The 20,573-nt window shown below is 33.2% G+C and overlaps 2 protein-coding genes across 2 annotated transcripts; both read right to left on the bottom strand.

Annotated features, from left to right (window-relative positions):
- Positions 1–284: 284 nt before the first annotated feature.
- Positions 285–8,702, bottom strand: LOC103492438 (protochlorophyllide-dependent translocon component 52, chloroplastic-like). The gene is made up of 7 exons (XM_008452810.3): positions 7,745–8,702; positions 4,188–4,375; positions 3,096–3,188; positions 2,792–3,002; positions 1,962–2,156; positions 1,695–1,882; positions 285–724 (listed from the first exon to the last, which is right to left on the bottom strand). Exons 1-7 carry the CDS (start codon positions 8,231–8,233, stop codon positions 469–471), a joined length of 1,620 nt encoding a protein of 539 aa, XP_008451032.1. The 5' UTR covers positions 8,234–8,702; the 3' UTR covers positions 285–468.
- A 2,908-nt stretch (positions 8,703–11,610) lies between these two features.
- On the bottom strand, positions 11,611–16,966 carry LOC103492435 (protochlorophyllide-dependent translocon component 52, chloroplastic-like). Its single transcript, XM_051081412.1, is given in 7 exon segments — positions 11,611–12,025; positions 13,040–13,227; positions 13,723–13,917; positions 14,039–14,239; positions 14,350–14,443; positions 14,884–15,071; positions 16,337–16,966. Coding segments are annotated over 7 exon segments (1,638 nt in total). The 5' UTR covers positions 16,853–16,966; the 3' UTR covers positions 11,611–11,769.
- Positions 16,967–20,573: the final 3,607 nt, after the last annotated feature.

Raw genomic sequence — 20,573 nt, 5'->3', positions numbered from 1 at the left:
TAGTTTAAAGGCGTTACTCACGGTAAGTACCTTAACTTTTATTGTTTGGTTCTCGAGTTTGGATGTAGTTTCGTTTGAGTTCTTAGTTTTTGAATCTTTTCTTTTTAAATAATTTGAAATTTGAGAAGATAATTTTAAAATTTGAAAATTGGAATTTTAGAAAAATATTTAATAGAAAAGATATTTTTTAAAATTGAAATTTGGAGATTTGAATATTTAATATATATATATATATATATATATAAATAATGAAAAAAAAAACACCAGACATTTTAAAATAATAATAATAAAATTATTTCAAACTTGAATCATCGTTATAAAAATGTCAATCTGAGTACAACTTAGTAAACAAAGTACGAATATTCAACTTGGTCGATAGGATCGACTTACTTATTGAACTTGAAGATTTTAATGGTAGAAGATAGATTATAAGTGAGTTGTTCATGAAGAAAGACAGGAAGAAAAGAGTCAAACCAAGGCATGAATGTAGTCATGGAAGCGGAAAGTTTTGTGAATGAAATGTGATAACCACTTTGAAGCAGCAAAACAGAGTATTGCAATGATGAAAATGGTGGCTCTAACTTTTGCTGAACTTACACCACTTTTTGTCAATGCCAAAGCTCCAATTGCAGCTATGGAGATCACCTGAAGACTCACCTCAGCTTTGTTCAGAGCTTTATATGCTCCATTGCAGCTCTTGCAGTTCACCACATGGCTCCAGTACCTGAATTTTTTTTAAGAGAAGAAAAGTTTCGTTGAATAAATGAAATAAGGAGAGACTCCGAACACCTCTAAGTGATGACAAAAGAGATTTCTAATTGAAAACTAAATAAGAAAGATCAAAGTTTATAAATAGTAGGACAAAATTAAATCCATAAAACTATGATCAAAACAAGAAGATGAATCTTTAAAGAGACGCTTATTACACTCATCTCAGAACATCGAGAAAAAAGCACGCAAAAATGGACAGCAAAACAGTCTTAATTACCATGAAGTGGATAACCCACTAAAAGGGAGGCCGAGATGTCAAAAATATTGTCAGAGTAGGCTAAAGACTAAAAAGCATCTAAAATAGTGTCCTGAATTAGGAGGCAAGCAACAATGCGTAAGCAGATGAGTAGGGGATTCAAAATGGTTCTGTCATGTAACACACCAAGATGGAGAGATAGACATATAAGGCATACAACATTGAATACAATCAGTATAATTGACAACACTTAGAAGGATTGGCAAAATTCATCAATCGAGAGATTTCACGTTAAAAGATGAGGAGGGATTAACAATCCATCTCCCCATGTATTAGGTGAAACTCGAAATCTGAACCAACTGTGATTAGGAAGCCCACTCTAAAGTTCCTAGATCAAAATGTTGCTATATTTTCAATTCTTTTAAAATGTCGCAACACATTGTAATCACCTTTTTTATTTCGTTATCCACTATTCACCAATAATTTTGAAAACCAAACTAAACTTTGAAAACTATAAAATGTATTTTCCAAAAACTTGTTCTAGTTCTGTAATTTGATTAACAATTCAAGCTTTTCTTCTAGAAATGTAAAAGTCATAGTGAAATTTAGGAGAAAACAAGCAAAAATTTCTAAAACAGAAAATTAAAAACAAAACCGTTATGGTACGGAGACTAAATTTCCCCTCTAAAAATAGTACGGAAGATGAGTTTTAGAAATTAGAGGATACCTTTCTAACACTTGCTCTCTAGGAGGAAGCGGAGGAAGAGAGCCAGAATATTTGCCTCCCCAATCAACTTGACCACCTGCATACTTGTTCAACCATCTTCTAAATCCAACAACGAAAGCATCTGATTTTACTGGCACATAACAAGCTTTATGCCAATTGGAAGTGCCTATTTCCTCATATTTATGCTCCTAAAACTCAGAACAAAGTTCATTAGGAACTGTATTTGAAAGGCGAATAAAATATGAACAAACAAAATGAACGTCTTACCTCAACACGAAGAAGATACATGTCTGAATCTAGAATCAAGTTCTGTACTATATGAAACATCCATCGTGGGACAATAGAGTGTACCCATTTATCAAAGTTATTAGGGAAGGCCCATATCAATCTGCTTTTACCTGGACTAACCGGGATGCAGAAAAAAGCCAAGAATGTTCTTCTTGAGATTTCAGTTGGCGGTTTCTAAACCAACAAAACTTTTCATGAATCAGATCAAATCACCAGCAAAAATGAAAAAACAAGAAAGTGCAGTTTAAGAATCCAAGTCTAGATTGCTGTTGAAGAATTGCTGTAATGAAATTGGCCGTAACCTATCAGCTTACGTTTTTAGGTTAGACCGGTGATTTAGCATATTATAAGTGTACAAGATCCTAAATTTGAACCTCTATAAAACTTCAAGCTCACATACGAGGAGAAGTGTGTGGAAATCAACAGCCAAATAAAGCATGAAACCGTAAAGAACAGAGAAATCAACACAAGATTTGCATGGTTTACAGAGATCAATTTATTGTAAGAGAGAAAATATCATATTACGGATTCCGAGGGGCTAGTAGAGTTAGAGAGTTCATATAGTGCAAAAATTGTAAATAGTGTGAATAGCATAAATACAGATATAAATTAGGTTTTGGGTGCATTGCCCCCGAGGCTCTATTAAAGTGAGTCGTTTGGAGCGTTAGATAACAGATTCAAGACATTTCAATAGTGTTGAATTATTGATATATTTAAATTTACTGTAGTCAATCATGCACCAACTTTTGAGTTGATGGATGATTTAACAAATTATCAATGGAAATGCAGTAATGATGTTCCTAATATACCTTTACATTTGCAGTTGACGATAAAGATCCATCATTCTTGCTGGAGCTCTCTACATTTCCTTGAACCAGCTCTGGATCAGTGAAGTAATAATAGACACAAGGTGCAAAAAACTTGTGACGGAGCGTTTCGTCTTTGCCAACAAAACCATCTGCTTTCAACTTTTCAACGACCATTTCGAGCGGTCTGCCGCGTTCCCTATCAGTGTTCACTGTGAATGAATGAACGCATGCTTGTTGTTAGTCAAAGCAATCCTTGTAAGATCTTCAAATGCAAGAGTTGAGAAGAAAAAGTTGGCAATGATATCTGTTTTTCATTGGTGGCGGGGCTGGAATTATCCCGTAGTGAGCGTATGGAAGATGGGCAAGGTCCATGAGATTTTCAATCAGTACCTCGTACCTGGAAACTCCAATTTTCAATGACAAAGTAATCGAATTAGGATATCACTACTAAATGACATTATAGGACTTCAAACTTGCAATTTACTTTTCTTATACCGTATTAAATCATCGGTATACTTGAATGAATTAAGATATATTCAACAGTCCACGGCCTCAACACCAGTTTCCTTCTCATTCTAATCCAAAACATTATCTAGAGGCTAATCACGTCAACAATTACACAAAAGCATTACACCTTCTTGTTACACTCCAGTTTTCATTCAGACACCGGTTTAGTCTTACGAAGGTCGTTAACTATCTTTTGGAAATCATGGTGTGAATATCAATGACAGCGCCAATTTGATCCATGAATGCATACAGATAGTTATTCTCTAAATTCAGACACGAGAATCGATGGTTTAAAATGCTAAACGCAGTCTTGAAACTTTTCCAGTGAACAAAAAGCATTTTAAAAAAGTCCTAAATTGGTATGCCGTAGTCTGCTAAACATGATTGTCATACAAAAGTGTGAAAAGAAAATTCACCCCACAATTTTCACTTAATAAACAATTCTAAAAGGATATCTTCATCATCACTACTACTATTATCATTAATAGGACTGATTTACACTACAAATTTTTTCCTTAAAAACAATGAAAGAAGTCCTAACTCAAATTGTCACACCTCAAACCTTAATATTTTTTTAAAAAGTCAGGCAAATCACTAATCTTTTTCTAATTAATCATTAGAGACGAGGCATGTAGATTTTAATCCTCGATGCATTTTGACGAAGGCATAAGCATCTTCTATGAGAGGCATAAGCCTCTTATGGTTCAACAAAGAAGGCATAAGTCTCGAGGCAAAAACTTAAAATTGTGCCTCAAGGCATAAGCCTAAATAGTTTTTTGAAACATTGACTAGAATGAGTGAACAGAATTTTGATTCATTTTGCTCTAGCTCTTTCCATTTGACATTTCAAAATGCACCAAGAATCAGAAAAAAGAACTGAAATGCTTACCCGTATGCCATATCCCTATTGCCCTCTAACTTGACGTAAGATGGGTCATCTAGCTCCGGAATAAAGGGAGGTTTCTTCTCCATAATAATATCTTTGAATTTGGGATCCAAGTTTGGCCAGAACCATACTATGCCGTTCTGCATCGTGCTCGGATATACAGCGGCACATGCCTTCTTGGACGAGTGAACCTGCAATTGAGGTAAATGTTCATAATATTTGTGAATTCAAAATGGTTATTCTCAATAATATGATATAATATGTGCATGTTTTTAAAACATTACTTCACAAATATGAAGGTGAGAATTCAGACCAATTACTCTATGGTAAGAGATGTCTTAACTATCAACTAATGCTTCGAAGTTAAAGATGTTGTTGTTATTGTTTTAATGGAACAACTTTAGTTAAAAAAATGAAAAAGTACACTAGCATTCCAAAAAAACAAGCCTACATAAAAGGGAGCTCCTTTTACAAGGACTCCAACTATACGAGATAGTTCCTATGAAATTGAAGTTCACGTAGAAACATGAGCAAACTTGTCGATATCATTTGATGTGTGTCTGTTCATTTGATATGTTATTCACGTATGTTATGTCTAGTTGGGAATGATCGGCTAATGATTCTCGCATACTTCTTAAACGCATCAATAACCCCGAGAATAATAAGAGGGTTTTTAGAACTTTAAATGAAATAGATGACTTAATGATAATTTTTTATTTGTTTTATTATATGCATATTAATACTATCTTGTCGATTCAGAATATTCAAATATGTCAGGATTTTTAGCACCGTTTCATGATCAAAGTAATCATTTACGAGATTTTAGAGAAAGAGACATTGCCCTCGAGGTAAAGAAGAAGGGTTTAACTATCAACATTCTTCACTTTGAAATGTCATTGAACTGTTGAAGGCTCGATTTCCTATTCTTAAGCAAATATCTCCGTACCCGATCAAGACACAAAAAATATATAATGATAGCATGTTGCACAATTCACAATTATATTAGATAGAATGATCATCAAGATAATATATTCAATGACTTTAGCAATGAATCAATGATCGTTGAAGATATACAAAATTTTGAAGGATACATACAATTTTATGTTTATATTATTATTTTTATTTGTGCACGGGTAATTCTTTTGTATTAAATTAATAAACTTTTGATAATTTTATTTTTTATGTTTAATGGAGGACATATTTTCTTTTAACGTTTAAGAGTTAGATGTTAATAAAATAACAAAAAAAAAAAAAATAAATAAATGTTGAAGAAAATCAGAAAACAAAAAACAGTTATCAAACACATTTTCTATTTATGTTTCTTTTTTTCAAGAAACAAAATAATAGAAATAGTTATCATGCACATTCATGTTTTTTGTTCTAAAAAAAGAATTAGGTAACAAGAAACAAAAAAACAAAAAACATACAACAAAAACGTTACCAAATGGGACCCTAGGGACCAAATTTCCTAAATTTCTTTCAACACCCACAAACACCTTACTATTCCGCTCTCCCTAAAAGACTCCCATAAGTAGGGAGGTAAGAATAATCCGACATCTCGAACTATCCAACCCATGTGATAAGGGTTAGGTTATTTTAAAATTTGGGTTGGATTGAGTTATTCCTTTTTTTTTTTTGGGTTGGGTCTCGGATTGGGGGTTAAAATTTTGGTTCAACGACCCAACCCAACCTGAATTATATATATTTATATATATGACTCACCCTCTCGTCTCGGCCTCACTGCACTCATCTCCGACCAGTGGGCAGCGGTAAGTGAAAAGACATCCGATTATCATACTCTCATTCTGATTCACAAAAGAAATGGAAAGGGCACAAGAGCCGGAATGTCGGCGTTGTCAGCTCCGGCGTTCTGATAGGTTGCTTCCAAATTATTTATTTGAAGTCAATGAATTGCTTTCGAGTTGGCGGAACAATACAATCCGACAACCCAATCCAACCATATGGCTTGAGAATATTATTCCAATTATTCGGACCGACCCAAACAATCCAAAAATATGTGTTATCCAACCCAACCAATTTACATCTCTCACAAAAACAAACCCCTTCGGCCATATTTATAGAGAAAAAAAAAACACACACAGAACCCTTCTTCCCATAAGGCAGTCCTCAATCATAGCACTAACATCGCCGATACTAACAAACGTCATACCAAACGTCTGCAGTAAAAAGAAAAAAGAAAAGGAATCTTAAAAGGTACTACCAAATCACAGTGCTAGACAATATGGGTCCAACCCTTCCTCCACCTTCCAATAAATAATGCAACAAAAGACCCAGCAAGTGAAAGACAACTACCTCGCAACTCTGTCCAACGTGATAGCGACCGTGAAGAACTCGTCAGCTAAAACTTAATGCTGCAAAGCACTGAAAAGGCTGACACACCTAAGGGAAAAAACATCAACCAAATATGGAGAAAAAGAGATTTGCAACGGTTAACCCTTCCAAATATGGACTCCTCCCTTTTTCTTTTTCCTATTTTCTCAATTAGAAACTGTTAAAATAGCTTTTCTCAGTTCATTTAGATAGTTGATAATGTCATTTAGATAAATCAATAAATCAATTTGAAATTTTGTGGAAACATAAATGGGACAAATTTTATCCCAACCAAAATTTTACCAAGAAAGGTTGATCTTAGTGTTCATTACAAGCAAATTTGTACTAAAAAAGTCTTAAGATATTTGATAATTATAGGCTTTCTTGATATAATCTTGCATGGGACAAACCCACATTATGAAATCTTCCCAAATTTCTTATACCTATAATTTATGTTTCTACCCATTTCTAATTTGATTTTACATTTATCAGAATTTTGATTTACCCATTATCTTTCCAAATTTCTGGTATTTTTAAATTGTGAAAAGATTAACAAAAAAAAAAAAAAAAATTGAAAGAAATTAGGTGAATCTAAGTTCTCATCTTGGATAGTAAGATTCCATAAAAAAGGTACCTAAAGTTAAAAGAACTCTCTCCTCCGGGTTTTGATGAATATATGTTTTTTTTCCATGAATCTTTTAGTTATCGGACTTTTTTTCAAAATGTATCATTTTAATTTTAGTTTTTGTTTTATATTTGATTTTTAAAAAATAATTATATGATATTTAAAATTAAAAAAATAGTCTTAGAGAGGATATGATTTTTAGAAATTATTCATATACTTATTTAAAATAAAATTATAAAATTATATGAGAAATCAAATCTATTTTTTAAAAATTTAATATACTAAGAATGTACTTCTTATAAAGAACCAAACTGGAGACTATTCTTATAAAAAAAGTTTTATTTTTAAAACTATGAAATGAACATAATCATCAAAACCTTAAAAGCTTTCATAGGTTCCAAAAAAAGTGATTAACCCTCAAAAGCTTCTTATAATTACCATCACTTTCATAGGTTCCAAAAATAGAAAAAGAACAATTTTCAGAACGGAGTGTCCAAAATTTCAACTTCCTTCAAAAACATCTCTGTCTCGTTATCAAGAAATTTTTTTTTTTGAAGTAATACCAAAACAAACATTAGAAAGGAAAAGAGACTAAAATGATTACCGGAGGGCCGTCGGGGGGCGCTTGGGGGATGAATTTACAATCACCGGAGCCATTAAAGCACCATCCATGGTATACACACTGTAATCTCCCCCACTGATCGATCCTCCCTTCCGACAATGGCGCTAATCTATGTGGACAACTATCATCAAACACCTTCCACGCATTCTCATTCCTATCCCACCACACCACCAAATCCAACCCCAAAACCTTCTTCCCAGTCGGTACTTTCTTGTCCAAATCGCACACCGGCATCACCGGATACCACTCCGAAAACCAATCGAACTTCTCCTCCTCCATCGTCCGTCGTTCCGAAGTCACGACGTCGTCGGACGCCATGGCCGTGTGGAGTAATCCGCACTTCCTCAACACATTCCGTTGCGTCGTCGTGATCTTGAAACTGGAAGATAATAATCTCGATCTCGGGGGGTTGAGTGTGAGTGTGGTTGGAATGTGAAGTAGATGAATAGAAGAGATTGTCGCAACTCCCATGGGTGATTCTGAAGATGAATTCCTTTGGGGATCAAGTGGTGAGATGAGATGGTTTTTTGAAGGTTAAAGAGTGAAATCGAAGGGAATGGATTGGATCGGAAGTTGCGGAGAACACAAATTTGAAGGCTTTTGAGGTAAAGATGAACAGAATTCGTACATTATGATTTCACCGACAAGTAAACAGGTAGAGGAAAATGGAAAATGGAAAATTGCTTCCCACTAACTCTGTTCATGAAAATTTGTTCCGAAAGCAATAAATAAATAAAATATTATATAATTTTATTTAGGATGGTATTCCGACGTCATGCAAGCCTCTTCAAATACACACATTCAATCGTGGGTTTGGGTCCCAAAGGGTATCCATGTTTTAGAGAGAAAGGAGAGATAGGCACTTCGTCCATATCTCCCCAAGGTTTGGTATGGAAGAAAATAATATTTTTGCTACAAAAAGTATTTTGAAACTGGTTTTTATTTTTTATTCAAAACTGTCGGACCTAGTTTAATTACTAAACATTTTATATTTAATTTTGTCACCGTTGAGCCATTAATAGAATTGTTTCAATCGATAGGCATTCAATGCTAAACTGTTTTGACCGTCATAATATCCCAACCATTGGATCAATTTTTGACTGTTCCGTCATAAACTTCTTATTGTTGCAAGGCTCCCTCATCCGCTACATATATATATATATATATGTCTTCCCTTCTCATTTTATCATCCATCATTATATACATAAGTTCTTCTATTCTCCCCCAAGTTCTCCTCTTTTATGTCTCCTTTACTCTATCCTATTTTGTTCTTAAGTTTTCTAAGCAACTAAGTATCCAACGAGTGTTGGTATATCGATTGGTTCCAGTGTAGTTCCTATGGATGAATTAGAGGTTGTTTTGTCCTAGGGAGGACGAGGCACTTTACATCTGTTTGCACATCCGAGAGCGAGATCTGTAACTTAGCCATTTTGTTAATATACTTCTGTTTTGGCAGGTCTTCAACCCTTAGCTCCACAAAGTGTAACAACAAACTCAAAACCTCGTGATTGTATTTTTTTTTAAATAGAAAAAATATATATATTATCAATTTTTTAAAAATTTGACAATTTCCTTTTTAACCTTTTTCAAAATATGAAATATCCACATAAAAAATGTCTCTAAACTTTGTATTTAAAAAACATTATTGAACTTTCAAAGTTCCAGAAATACATTTAAATTTCAAATTTTGGAATGAGAGTTAAAAAATATATTTAAGATTTAATTTTGGATGAAAACCATTTATGTCTTGTCTAAAAAGCATCCTCGACTTTGAAAAGGTTTCAAAAACACTTCCAAGCCTAACGTTCAAATATACTTTATTGTTTAAAGATGGATAAAAATTGTTAGTAACTAATTACATAGATAACTATAAGCTTTCAAAAGTTTGCATTAATACATTTATTTGAAAAATAAATAATAAAAATAAACAAGTGAATAAAGATTAAAAATGCTCTCATAACAAATCTACGTGATTAGTAGTTAAATGTATTAATAGCTTTCTTTTTGTAGTTAAGTGTATTAATAGCTTTCTTTTTGTGTTTGGCTATTTATGTTTTATTATCTTGGAATCTCGTGAGATTTTATGTTGAAGTTATGGGTAATTATATATATATATAAATATTTTGATTATATATATATATATATATATATATATATATATATATGTTAATAGCTTTTTAAAAAATATTTACAAATATTATAAACTATAATATTTATAAAAATATTTACAAATAATATTTTGATTTGTTTTACTATATTTAAAAATAGTCTTTAATAAAATATAAAAAATGATCCTTTTTCCTCGCAAGTTATGTAGTAAACAGGGAGTAAGAGTAGGAGTGGCAGGGCGTCGCTCTTGCCTTTTTTTTTCAACCATCAAAGGTATGATAAAAATCATCTTTTGGTATAGTAAAAAGTTTCCAATTAGTTACAGTAAACATTATTTTTGTTATAGTAAAATGTCTCCAATTAGCTACAGTAAAAAGTATTTCAAAACTTTCAATTTATTAAGGTCTATTTGCTTCTATTTTTACTATTTGACACTCATAATATTTTATTCTTTGCTACAATGTTCACGGTTTTCTTATCAAACTAAAATAGTCCATGCACCAAACACATACTATTATAACCAAAACTAAAATAATCTATACACTAAACACAAACCATTCCAATCAAATTATAATAACATACTATAATAACTCATCTCTTATCCTAAAATGTTCACTAAAAAAAGTCGACATCCCATGGCATTATTCTTCACAATAAACGTTAAAAACCACTCCTCTATAGTAGGGTAAAGTTACAATTGTAACATCAAATATGGTAAAAATTGAACCGTTAAAACTTAAAACAGAGTTAAATTGGACCTTTTAAATTTACACAGAGCATAACTTAGGTTCGGCCCACGTGTCATTTTTAATTTTTCTCTCTTTTTTTTTTTTTTAAAAAAAAAGATTCGTTTTCTTTTCTTCTCCTTCATCCGTCTCCCCTTTCTCTGTATTATTTATTATTATTATTATTATTATTATTCTTCACTTTTTCCTCAAATCTCAATCGCAATCTCCAACTTTCTTTTATTTTCTTTTTGAGTTCTTTCCTCTTCTTCAACTCCAAATTAAAATCTCCTTTTCTGTTAGTGTGTATTAGAACTATAACAGCCAAAGCCATCAAATCTTTTACCGATCTCCCACAAGAGATTTGCAACTTTACGGTGAAGAAGAGAGGTTAAAGGTAAAAATTCATGATGAAGAAAAAGGGTTTATATGGAAGTGGAGATTGAGAAAGGAATCAAGAAAGAAAGGTCCAAAAATATTAGAGAAAAACCAAGTAGAAAAGAACACAGAACGACTACGAGATGAAGGAAGGAAAAAGAAGTGAAATTGAAATTTGGATGAAAAAAATCAAGAAAATTAAAGAAAACTGAGAGAGAGAGAGAGAGAGAGAGAGAGGAGATGGATTGAAGAAGAAAGAGAACAAAATTTAAAAATAAAAGTAACACGTGGCACCATAAAATAAGCCACGTGGAAGGGTGACGCCAGCCGGCACCAAAGTTTCTCTTTTACTCGATCATAGATCTAATTTCTGCGAGGATCTAATTTTACAATCAAATATGAAAACTCGGTACTCGGAACTAAGTATCTAAAAGATACTTTCTCAAACTCAAACTAATTGAAACTAAACTCGAAACTTATAGGACTGAAACTCAAACTAATTGAAATTAAACTCGAAATTTATAGGAAAAAACGTACGACTTTTCTTCTCTAGTCTCTTTTTTTCTCAATATAACGCAACATTAAATGTTTGTGAACCTCTAACTTTCAGTCAATAGTATATACCTAACCAACAACTAAAGATAACATTATTTAAGTTTCCTTTCATAAATGCATACATACATCTGGTTCTTTTCTATACAATTTCTATTTGTGTGAGGGAGAAAGAAAGAAAGCAGGCATTCTATAAAATCTTTCAAACTGAGGGAATCCTTACCAAAGGGCAGGATGGTAATTTCATCGAAGGGCGTGATTGTAATCATGGAAATGGAAGTTTTTGTAAATGAAATGAGAAAGCCACCTTGAAGAAGCAAAGCAGAGTATAGCCATAGCCACCATCAAAACTCTAGCAGCTCCTGATACCAAACTTTGCTTTGTAGCTGCAAAAATTCCAAGTGAAGCAATGGAGATGACTTGCAACACAACTTCTAGTGCATTCAGACCCTTGTATGCCACCTTGCAACTACTGCAGTTCACCACATGAGACCAGTACCTGAAAAACGTCCCTCCACCGTCAACTTTCAGTTTGTTTGTGTATAAAAATATCGACTTTAGTAGACATATAAAACAAAGTGCAAGAACTTGATAGGAAGGGAACTTCATGGGATTTTCACATCATTTGTAGAAGTTTTGATAGCAGTGAAACTCACACTAACCGTCACACCCACTGATTCTAGGATGGTTTGTGAGGACGATATACTCCCAACCCCAAAGTGCAATAGAATCTATGGTCGAATCTAGTTTAGCTCAACACTTCATTTACAAATGTCAGCATATACAACATAACAAAAAAATAACACTCTTACTAAGACCTCAACGTCTATGTAGCCACAAAAAGTGATAGGTAGAATTGAAGGAACTGGTGGCAGTTTAAATCCTAACGACTGAAAATGAACGATAGTGCAGTTAGGGAATTGGTTAACGGTTGTTATCTAAAAGAGTTTTTGGTTTTGTTCTAGATTAACCATTTAATTTTTGAGTGGCATGTGAGAATAAAAAGATAATTGTATGAAATTTGATAACTCTAAGAGGTTCGATTATCTGTGAAAATAAGCTATGAAACAGAAGGAAAAACTACTTAAAGTAGTAGTCCAAGCATTATTTTACTATGTTTTCGGGTAGGCAAAAGACAAAATTTCAAAATAGCCCCAAATAGCCCTTGAATCACACAAGTTTCAATGAATAAGGATAACGGAAATGGGTATCAAAGAGATCTTCATGTTTCTGATTGGAGCGAGAGGAAGTATGTCAAGCCTCATTCATACACATAATGAGACTTCGGCAGAGTATGAATTGGATTTCAAAGTCAACTTGAATGTATTTTGACTAAACACGCAGATAAACACAATTGAAATCAGAAACTCATACGATATTATTATTGTTATATCTAAGCCAGGCAAATCATGGGTTCCATATTTGATCCACGATCTCTTAGAAATTGGAGTTTCTAACTCATGCATTGAAATGAATGAGTGTGCACTTAACATTACAAAGTTGTGAGAGTTACCTATCCATTAGCTGTTCCTTGGGAGGCGATGGAGGAAAAATGCCATTGAACTTGCCTCTCCAATCAACTTGACCATCAGAATATCTGTTCAACCACCTTCTGAAGGCAACTACTTTAGCATCTGACTTGGTTGGCACAAAACAAGCTTTCTGCCAATTTGAAGGGCCGACATCCAATATCTTCCTCTCCTGTAAAAATGTACTCAAAATGTTTATCTGATGAATATCAGAATATGAACTTACAAAGCCTCATTTTTTTTAGCAACTTAATGAAGACAACATTTAAGCTTAACAAGCAATGTCCATTAAGTGCAGTACAAGAACAATTCAGTGAAAAGAAGAGAGATCTTTAATGGTGTGATGAAGTTTTTCCAACAGCTGAACGGCAATGTAAAATGAAGGAAAGAGAGAATGAAAAAGTTAAAAGGGCTCATTCATAAAATGTTTTTCTTTTCTCTTCAAGTACACTAATGCTATCGCCATCACATATAATGAGGGTAAGCTTTGAAGTTCGTTTCATCATATACTGAGTAATTCCCTAAACTTTTGAACCATCCAGTACTTCCAAATATTATCAACGAGTTGAAGTACTGAACATTGAAGGGGAATAACTCAACCATTGTTAAAGTATGATCTATACTTCGAGAAATTCAAGAAATGTGCTGAATATATGATAGTCTTTACCTCGATGTGAAGAAGATACAAATCTGAATCTAAGATGAGGTTTTGTCCCACATGGAATATCCATCTTGGAATAATTCGGTCAATTGATACAGCAAAATTTCTTAGAGATACAAATATTAATCTGCTTTTACCCGGACCAACAGGAATACACATAAATATTAGCATCGCTTTTCTCTGAGATGTGTTTGGGGCAACCTGATACAACCAAAGAAGATACATAATAATGATAATACCAAATAGTGGAGAGATATAAATTTAGATATTGCAAAAGAGTAATAAACGTGGCCCACTTGCAAAGAAGGTTTAGATTTCTTACCGCATTGTTTTCACCCGATAAGAGAGCTCCACTGTCTTGGCGATTGGAATTTGTTTTCTTAGAAGGTAGACTAAAAGAGGTGAAAAATACACATGGTGCAAAAAACTGGCTACTTCCCAGATCCTGGTTACTGATGAAACCATTTATATTTAAGTCTCTCACAACTATGTCGATTGGTTTTCCTCCTTCTCTATCTGCTTTCTCTGTGAAATCCATAGATATTAGGCATCAGATCCAATTAAAGATGGGGGGGGGGGGGGGGGGGGGGGGGGGGGGGGAATAATAAATAGTTTTTTTTCACCCCAAAATACTCATCTGTTCTTGGGTTGTTGTCTTCCCATTATCCCATAATGAGCATATGGGACATGTGCTGGGTCCATAAGGTTCTCAGTCAAAATCTCATACCTGAAAGTGCAAAAAGACTGAGTAGTTGAGTAAACAGAGATGTCGTCTCTTGCACTAGATCTCCTGTTAATACATCAATCTTATTGTTAACTAATACAGTTCAACTTCTTTGGTTCGGTCTTTTACAATGAGATCCACCTAACAGAAACAATATTTAACTGAGAAAATTAGTTATGTAGCGACTATTTTAGACTGTTCTTGGAAGAATAAGAATGTGGTCTTTCTGTTAAATATCTTCAGCTTACCATCGATCTTCTTTTGGTGGAAATAGAGAAGAAAAGAATAAAGAGCACATTTTTTCTACGCCAGTTGGATCCACACATTTCCACACCAAATTCTTCCACATATAACAGAACTTCCTTCATATTCCTCAACGACTAGACTAACTAAGGTTAAATAGAATGCAGAAAACTACATAGTGACAATTTATCACTCCATACCCATAGGGAAGATCTCTGTTACTGATTAACTTGGTAAATGACGGATCATCCAGTTCAGGGATGTATGGGGGTTTTTTCTTCACCATAATATCTTTGTACTGAGGATCACTATTTGGCCAAAACCATAACACATCATTCTGCACGATACTAGGATAAACAGCAACACATGCCCTTTTAGATGTGTGAACCTGCAACATATCACCAAAAGAAAAATTGCAAACCTTGTCCAAATGTCAAATACTAAAAATAGACCAATATAACCACAATACTAAATCTATTAGGCCCCGTTTAGTCATCATTTTGTTTTTTGTTTATGTTTCTGAAAATGAAAGTCTATAAACACTGCTTCCACCTCAAACTTTCATTCTTTGCTATCTACTTTTTACTAATAGTTTAAAAATTTGCGCCAAAGTTTGAAAACTAAAAAAAACAGCTTTTAAAAGCTTGTTTTTGGAATTTGGAATTTGGCAAAGAATTCAACCATTGTACTTGAGAAGGGCGCAAATCATTAAACAAAATAGGGAGGAAATAGGCTTAATTTTCAAAAACCAAAAACAAAAAACAAAATGATTACCAAACGGAGCCTTAACAATCTTAAACTTTGACTATCTAGGTAACTTATGAATACGTCACTTCCAATCGTAATGTGCCATCAGATTCAGAAACAATATTCACCAGTAGAATAATATCCACTGAAAGAAACAGATGGTAAAATTCAAGTCTGAAATCTAAGTTAAATCATTAGTGCGTTTTTCAAAAGTTTTCCCCACAAGTTCATCATAGAGTAGAAATGAAAATTAGGCATACAACTTTAAACATTAAAAAAAAAAACAAAAAAAGTTTGATTACAGTAATATACAATATAAAATAGATCCATTGAGAAAAATTAGATTCTTCTCATTTGTCCTTAAAGAAATGAAAAATGATGATTCTTAGTAAGCACAGTTTCTCGGATGTATTGTGGAACTATGTTATAAAGATACAAAATACGATGAGATGAGAAGATTCCGTTTTAAAGTGTTATATTTAACTTTAGAAACGTATCAAACTTTGAAGTGTTTGACCACATGAAATCTCTACCATTAACGCTAACATTGTTAACTAAATCTAAACTGAACAAAATAAAGTGGCAGCAAACAGCATATGACATCTCTTTTGCATGCATCACTCAATTATGTCAACTAATGTTAGTCCAATGGACCAATTGTCATTGTCAGATCAACATCAGAGACAAAATCCAATTCAAAGATTGATTAAAACTCTATAAAAGTTCAACATTATACAGAAACAACCTCAAAGCTTTTCTTTTTTTATGAGAAACATCTGAATAATTTCACTGATAGGATGAAACAACCATAATGTTCAATCTCTAGTTTAACCAAAACAGTAAACAACAAAGACATAAGATAAACGTCATTTCACACGAGAAAAACGGTTAGAATCAGTTCATTACCGGAGGACCGTCGGGAGGCGCCTGAGGGATGAACTTACAGTCACCAGAACCATTAAAACACCAACCATGATAAACACATTGCAATCTCCCCCACTGATCAATCCTTCCTTCAGACAACGGAGCCAATCTATGTGGACACAAATCATCAAACACCTTCCATGCACTCTCATTCTTATCCCACCATACAACCACATCAATCCCCATTACCGTTTTGCCATGCGGCACCCTCTTGTCGAGGTCGCAAATCGGCATAATCGGGTACCATTGTGCATACCAATCAAACCTCTCCTCTCCAGATTCACTCTCGGCCTCCACCTGAAACGGGTTGGCGGATTCTTGGGTTGAAATGGCGGATGATGTGATGGCACAGAGCTTGAATCTTGGATTGCGCCGGTTGATGGAGGAAGAAGACGATGAGGGGAAGAGAGGAATCCGCAAACATTGATTAGGAAATTGGGGTTTGTCGAATTTGGGAGTGAAATGAAGTGGAGAAGAAGAGAGTTTGAGAAGGTCCATGGCGGAAGCTTGGACTCGGAATGGAGGGAGTTAGGGACATGGGAAGAGCCAAGACTGTTGGCCATGGTTTCTGGAAAGAAGAAGAAGAAGAAGAAATTTTTCGTGGCCATGGATTTGTCCACGATAGGATATGCCTTGGAAAGTGATACTATTTCAAAACTTATATTTGACATTAATCATCTTTTTTTTTTTTAAATTAAAATAATTTATATTACAAATATATATTTATTATAATTCAAACTAAAATGATATATACACGTAAACAAACTATTATAATCAACTGTACAAGTTAACTCAAAACAATAATAACTCCTCCTTAGTGTCTAGTTATTGGCGGGAGCTTCTAAAAAATCGATAACTCAACTCAAATCGTAAGGATTGGATTGGTTTGTAAAATTTAGAAATATATATATATTGGATTGAGTTGGATTATAAGTTTTAGTAATTAGGTCGACCTAATTTGATTTTATTATTGTTATTATTATTATTGAATGAATTTGAATGTAGATCACTTAAATTTTGTATTGAATGCTTTAGAAAGAATATGAATGTAGACTTGGATTTTAAGTAACTTAGGTTTCATGTATTTGATAGTAAACACTAAAAAAATGTCAATATAAACTTAGCTTAATTGACATTTGTATGTTTTTTTAGGACATACGACCTTTTAAGAAAAAAGAAATAATGAAAAAACTATATAAATTATGAAAGAGAGAGGAAAAAAAAAGCAACCCGGTGACCCAAACCAAAAATTATAGGTTGGGTTGGGTCGGCGTTCAATTTTTGTCAACCCGAGTCCATGATTAATACCCCCAACTTGGCTTATGTGCACTCCTAGGGGTGTGCATTGATTTGTTTTTCAACCAAACTGTCGTCGAATGTTTTATGATCAATTTAGTAAATATTCAAATCGACTCCGACCTTTGAAGAGTACTAGTCGGTCGGTCAATTTTGTTAAATGTTACTCTTTGAAATTTTTTTGAAAAAAAATCGATTTGAATTTATTCCAAAATGACATTAGTTGAACTTCGCATCTTCTCTAACTGACTTCAATTTGATCAATTTTAATTTTGTTCGTCAATTCTATTTTTTTATATATCATACTTACTTATAATTAGAATATAGTTGCCTCAATCATGAGTCTGTCTTATAGTTCAAAGGAGCCTATCAAATTTGTTATATTTGTAATTTCTTTAAAAAATGTCATGACTATCCACTTAATTGTTGTTTCTAAATTGTAATTCAATGCAAATACCTAAAAAGAGTAGAAGTTTTTTTTTTTTTACTATTGAACAGTTTGGTGAGATGCGTAAAGATAAAAAATAGATGTTATTTGGAATAACACCTAAATATTTTTCTTTGATTTGAATAATACTTTGATGCATTTGTTTCGTATCACACAGATAACAAAAATAAAATAAGTATAATTTATCATATAGTAGATTTTGATGGATTTAACAATTTGGTAGAATGCACAAAAATAGATAGTTGCTCTGGAGGATTTTTCTCTTGACTTTCACCTTGTGATAATTGGGAACTAAAAGAATGTTAGGGAGTCTTTCTATCAATTTGATTCACTAGTTTCGAGAGTTATATTTACGATCTATTTTTTAAAACTAAATACCCACTTGTTAATCTTTATCGTTAAATGTTTATTAATTAATTTAAAATAAATATCATTAATTAAATGTCTCTATTTTTGCATCACTACTAAAATTAATTTTAAATTAATTAATATATATTAGTGCGGAAAATTGGAACCGACCATATTGTGAATGAAAAAATGTAAAATGTATAGATCTTCAAGTCTAAGTACCAAATGCAAACAAAACACTGATAAATACAATGATTTTAAAATCGTTAAAACCGCATTTGTGTTTTTTAAAATCACTTGAAAACACACTTTTAATAACCCAAAGTTAATTTAGTTTTCAAGGTTACACTTTTAGATTCAATTTCGTAGCATCAAAATGAATTTTAAATGATTAAATATATGTTTTGCGGTGATGTTTTATCTCTTTAGAGCATCATTTTTCTTGGAAAATTTGGTCGGATGACCTTTATTTGGAGGCTCAAATGAATTTTGGCTTACTTTTCAAATCATAATATCTAATGGCCTTTTGTTGATGTCACCTACTTGTGAAATTACTGAACTAACCTCATATGCTTATGAGGCCATTACACCGCGAATCAATGCTCGTTTCTATCTCTCCTTTCTTATCCTCCCCTGATGGTACATATTCTCGTCCAAAGTATTTTTGCTTGTTTGAAAATTTTAAAGTTAAATAGATACGTTTCGTTTCTCTCTTGTCACATTTTGTTCATTGGGCCAAAATTCCGTCGTTTGTTTCTCCCTCCTTACATTCTCTGTCATTTTGCCCTTGCCACTAATCTACTCGTTGTCGTTTGGTCGTCTCCCACAACAGTCATCCCTAGAAGCTTTTGGTGAAGTTAACACGTTTGTTTGGTTCCCATTTTCGATTTCCTATTTCTGGTTCATGCATATGATTTAGTATGTAGTGTTAGGGCATACATTTTACATTTGTAGGAGATTTCACACATTTTACTCAAAACAATGAACAATTCAGAGATTAACCAATTGATTCACAAACGAGAAATAGGTTTTAAAAACGAGAAAGAGAGACAAAAATGTGAAAACAGAAGTGGGTTTTAGACTCGAGGAAGACAAACGAGAAACATGAAGTAGAAATGAGAACTTAAGGGAGAGAAAAAGACAAAATTGAAAATTTGTAGCCTAACATCTGTTTTCTTCTATACTTGATCTCTTTTTCTTATTCTTCTAAGAAACTATCACAAATGTCAAAATTGCCAAGGAGAATCGTTTTTCCAATCAAGTTACTTGCCTAGCGTCTCATATCAAGATTGCAAGTAGGATTGTGAAAGAAAAGTTGACAAAACAACAACTTGATATGTTCAAGAGGATCGTGTGTTGACCGATTCATGGATATGAATATTGTCTTCAACAAGCCCTCTTATTCATCGCATATTATTGATGGAGGTTGAAGGTGGTGGAAATGAGCCAATGAGTAGAGTGATTGTCAAATTCTCGAAGGAAAAGTTTTTTACGGTGGCTGGATTGTGGTGTTCTTCGACGAAACTAGTAGATACACCTCCAGTTATGGAACCAATACACAACAAGTACTTTCAACATCTAAACACTTCAACTTCTTGAAACAAATTCGTTTAGACTACATTAATGGCAAACACCAACATGGTGAGAAACTTTTTTCTAACCTTGGACAAGAACGAGTACAATTAGGTGAGAACGAGAAACGAGAAATAATTTGCAACGTAAATAGCCTCGTGAGAGTATGAGGCCACTTTAGTAATTTAACATGTGGGTGATCAGCAAATTATTTTCTTCAATTACTTAAAAAAAATACAACATTAAAAAATATATTATTATTAAAATATTCACCAGGTTGGGCCCATCAGAGGAAAGTCCCTTGGATGCCTTTTTGGACATTGGGCCTCATTGGGCTTGAACTGATCTCAGCCCAATGGACTACTCGATAGTTGTTTTGAAATACTGATTTCTTACAGTATAGATACTATAATGATCATCGTGGTTTGGAGGAAATCTCTAGTACTACCATAATATAGAATACAATACTAGAAATTTTTTCATACTACATTCATTGATTGCTACTTAAGGAGTTTTTAAGAATTATATAGAGTTTATACAATAAATATTTAATAA

Source organism: Cucumis melo, chromosome 2, assembly GCF_025177605.1.
Source record: "Cucumis melo cultivar AY chromosome 2, USDA_Cmelo_AY_1.0, whole genome shotgun sequence".
Taxonomy (NCBI): domain Eukaryota; kingdom Viridiplantae; phylum Streptophyta; class Magnoliopsida; order Cucurbitales; family Cucurbitaceae; genus Cucumis; species Cucumis melo.
Note: the sequence above shows the minus strand (reverse complement) of the source record. Positions and strands in the feature narration are given on the sequence as shown.